Source organism: Dermacentor variabilis, chromosome 4, assembly GCF_050947875.1.
Source record: "Dermacentor variabilis isolate Ectoservices chromosome 4, ASM5094787v1, whole genome shotgun sequence".
NCBI classification, from domain to species: domain Eukaryota; kingdom Metazoa; phylum Arthropoda; class Arachnida; order Ixodida; family Ixodidae; genus Dermacentor; species Dermacentor variabilis.
Window position 1 is genome coordinate 20,186,359 of NC_134571.1, and position 3,758 is coordinate 20,190,116.

At 47.8% G+C, this 3,758-nt stretch overlaps 1 protein-coding gene across 1 annotated transcript in view; it reads left to right on the forward strand.

Moving 5' to 3' along the window:
* The first annotated feature begins 541 nt into the window (after window positions 1–541).
* The window catches only part of LOC142578759 (glutamine synthetase-like), a 29,464-nt gene continuing 26,247 nt past the window's right edge, over window positions 542–3,758 (forward strand). The window contains exon 1 of the mRNA XM_075688307.1: window positions 542–1,107. Coding sequence (XP_075544422.1) covers window positions 954–1,107 — 154 coding nt within the window. The 5' untranslated portion in view covers window positions 542–953. The remainder of the gene's footprint in view (window positions 1,108–3,758) is intronic.

Genomic DNA, 3,758 nt, shown 5'->3' on the forward strand with positions numbered 1-3,758 from the left:
CGGGAGACAGATTGGTGAGATCATGCAGCTGGAGCTTTCACTCTTCGCACCAGAAAGCTAAGAGAGCTTATCTAACTTACTGACGAGCCGCATCTTTTTGCCACCAGTCGACTGGATCAAGCTCAGAAAACATTTCTGACCTTGTTATACGTGACGTTTCCACTAAAGCCAGATGACGCGCAGGCGACACGTAACGTTGTCACGGGAAACGCATTTCACCGTTTAGCAGAAAAAGTTCTTTGTTTCTCTTATTGCTTTATCAATGGAGGTCGTCAAAAAGACAATGAAATCGTAGTGATTGACGTTTTTATTGCGATTGCGCAAAAGTGTACAAAGAGCCGCAGCGCATTGTTCTCATTTGTCGCTCGCACTTACCTGCTACGAAAGGGATAGCTGGGCTACGAAGATAAGCAAGCGGCTAGATAAGCTGCCATCGTGACTTCCTTTCAGTTCGTCATTAATAAGACATACCGGGAGTTCATATAGCACAGCCGACCTCTTCCAGTCGCAACAAGCCGAAGCGGAGCAGCGTTGTCCTCGTCCTCGTAAAATGATACCGCGGGTATGTGGACACGTTAACGCGAAAGCGGATACGGCGTAATACGAAAAAAAGGAGAGAGGAAGCGAATGCAGAGACAGAGTTGACTCCGCCGCCGCAGCTGCAACCGCAATACGGTGGCCTTCAGCGTGTCTTCCTGCCGACGTCGCCCCAGTGGTGCCGCAACAACCGGCCTTGTCACTTCGCTCTCTCTCCCCTTCCCCGATGTTCCATAGCCCGCTTTAAGAATCCTCGCTCATGAAACCACCCGCCGGTCGCACGCTGCATTGCTCGTGTACTTCTCAGCTGCTCGCAGTCCGCGCGCTTCCTTTTAGCGGCGCGCAGTAGCACGCTGTGCTTTTCAATAAGGAAGTCTCTGACCGTGCGCCTGCTCCAACGCCACAAGAGGACAGTCATGGCGACGCCCAGGCCCGACATTTTGAGGAAGTACCTCGAGCTCGAACAGCCGGATGATGTGGTCTTCTGCACATACGTGTATATCGACGGCACGCTGGAGAATGTGCGCGCCAAGACGCGGACCCTCGACTTCGAGCCGAAAGCCCCGGAAGGTGAAGCTTGCTGCTTACGTTACTTCTTATACGCGAGCTTCTCGTAAGAAAAAGCTTTCAACTGTAAAAAGAGTCAAAGCAATACTCAAGTTTAAACTTAACAATATAGCAAAGTCAAAGCAATAGTCAACCTCAAACTCGCAAAAGCAAGGTTACAGTTAGCAACGGGATACGATAATTATGCGTCTTGAATGAAATTGACTTCTGCAGTTTTCATTCAACAGCCCCTCTCCCTGTCTCCGCGCAGAAACTGATCAACCTTGTAATTTAGAGCCGCCACCTCTGGGTTTGTGTTTTGGTTTATTATTCCCTTCGTTTCAAGCAAGCTGGCGCGGTAAGCAAAAAAGCATACCAGCTGCTTTGCAAGAGCACGCAACTATGGTTAGTCGCCCAACTCGAAACAAACTTGCATACACGTATACAAGTTCAAGCACGGTGTAAGGTTGAAGATATGCAATTCTGCCTGAAATACAATGGTCCGGAATAAGCTTCACCATTTCGAAAATAAAAAGCAACAACAAAACGTACGCTTTTTTAGAGACAGTGAAACACAAACGAGCTAAACCTTGATCGCTGGATGCAAGATGATCTGATTTTCTCGTAAACTTGTATTCACTTGCACAGAGCGAAGTGCTGCATTGTTAATACAGGTGAAATAATCTTGAACGCGAAAGAGTAAATACGGATGCATAAGTTCAGAACGCGTCTTTCTGATTCCACCCACTTGCCAGTGCCTTTAAAACCATGATGGTCAGCTTTGGGGCTTCTGGTCAACGACGCGGAAACGCGGTCGCAAAAAGAGTGTTAGTACGAGGTCGCTTCTTTCATGCTCGTTTGCAATTATATCGATCGCAAGCAAGCCAGTTCTTGTTATCGTCGCAGATGCGCGTTTCTGATGTTGCCTATAGTCGCTTGCAATTTCTACAGTCATTTGTCGAACTAGTTTGGGCTTCTTCATTCACGTTTAAGTAAGGCAATATGCTGCATATTCTCGCATTGGCCGGTCTTTTGGTTTAGCGGTTTCTTGTAGGCGGCCTGAAAAGGAGCAGGTTAGAATTATATCAACGGTTAGAATTGTTCCTTAAAACTGATGGTAGCGCTAAAAGGGACGAACACACGGTGAAAAGACGACATGACGACGAGGGAATGCTCGTCGTCGTGACCTTCACCGCTTCACGTAAAACGTAATAACGTAAAACTATTCCAATATGTTTTTATTCCAATCTCCTGACGTCAAAGTTGCGTAACCGCCGACGCAAGCATCGTCCGGTCACCCGCAGCGTTGTCTGAACAAACCAATCAAATACTCCCCTCGTTCATAGGAGGTCACTTTTGTTTGCTTGAAGAACGAATGCCTGTGCTGAGCGGCTTGTCTTATCTAATTATCTCACAAGAGGCGAGGAGCATGATCAAGTGGAGAGGGATTCTATGGGGCCGAGCCACTGCAATGAATATCGATAACCGGATGAAGAGGATGGTGCCGGCGTCTGCGATTGGTCCGCTTTCCCTTACTTAGCTTGCGGTGGCTCGTTGACAACCGCGGCGGCATGCAATGGAAGCTGAAGAATGACGCTAAAACGGATCCTCAGCAAAGAAGAGTTGGCAGAACGAGGTCGTAAACGTGCCGAAAGTTCTCGAAAACGTTACACGGCCACGCAAACAGTTTTATTACATGCACATAATCCCATGCTCTCCGGCAGGGGCGAGTAGCCCGTGCCTGAGCGATCGGCAGCAGCCATCTTTTATTCCTTTCGGAACGGGGAAGCCTGCGGCTATTCTGAAGAAAATTCAGTTTCGTTCGGCATATTAATGCATCTTTAACGCGTACGCGTCACTTTGACGCGGTAAGTTTTTGCGCTTTTGTGACGTCGCGTGAGAGGCAGGTGAAGTGGGTGCAGCCCGAAAACTTTTGACCAATAGCCGAGGGCTAATGGCAAAAAGGCATCGAATCAGAAATAACTATTTTTGTTTTGTTCGGTCAAATTATGCATAATCAGTGTTTACACGTGATATCAGATGGGGGGATATCGCGGTTTTCGTGATGTCGTGTGACAGACAGGTGAAGTGGGAGTGGTCCAAAAAAGTTTTTCACCAATCGCGGTGGGCTGATTGCAAAATTGGAATAGAAAAGTTTGGAATAGTCTTTCGTTATAGCACCCTTGTATTCCTCTATCCTGCGGCACGTGCTATATCGGGCGGACGGGGCGTTGCCTCAATGACCGCTTAAGGGAACACTCTCAAAACTTAGCAAAGCATGACAAACTTGCGAAATTAGTTTCGCATGTGATGGTTTGCGAGTGTGTGCCATGGTTCAAAGAAGCAAAGGTTCTGGGCAGAAGTGCAAGCTCTAAAGCTAGAGTTTTGCTGGAAGCATTCACATACAAAAAAGGCGGGTTTGCGATATTGCGATAAAGAAGGCTCGCGCAGTTCGGTTGTGCGCATGTGTTGTGATTGTCTTAAATGTCAGTAGCGTTCCCTCGTCGTCGTGTCGTCTTTCACCGTGTGTTCGTCCCTTTTAGCGCTACCGTCAGTTTTAAAGAATGCCTCACCAACTAGCCCAGCCCCAAGTTTTATTGAAGGTTCGAATTGTGCTATCTGTCACGCGTCAAAATTTGGCGCACCTAAAAGGAAATACCTAGTGTGTGCCGCTC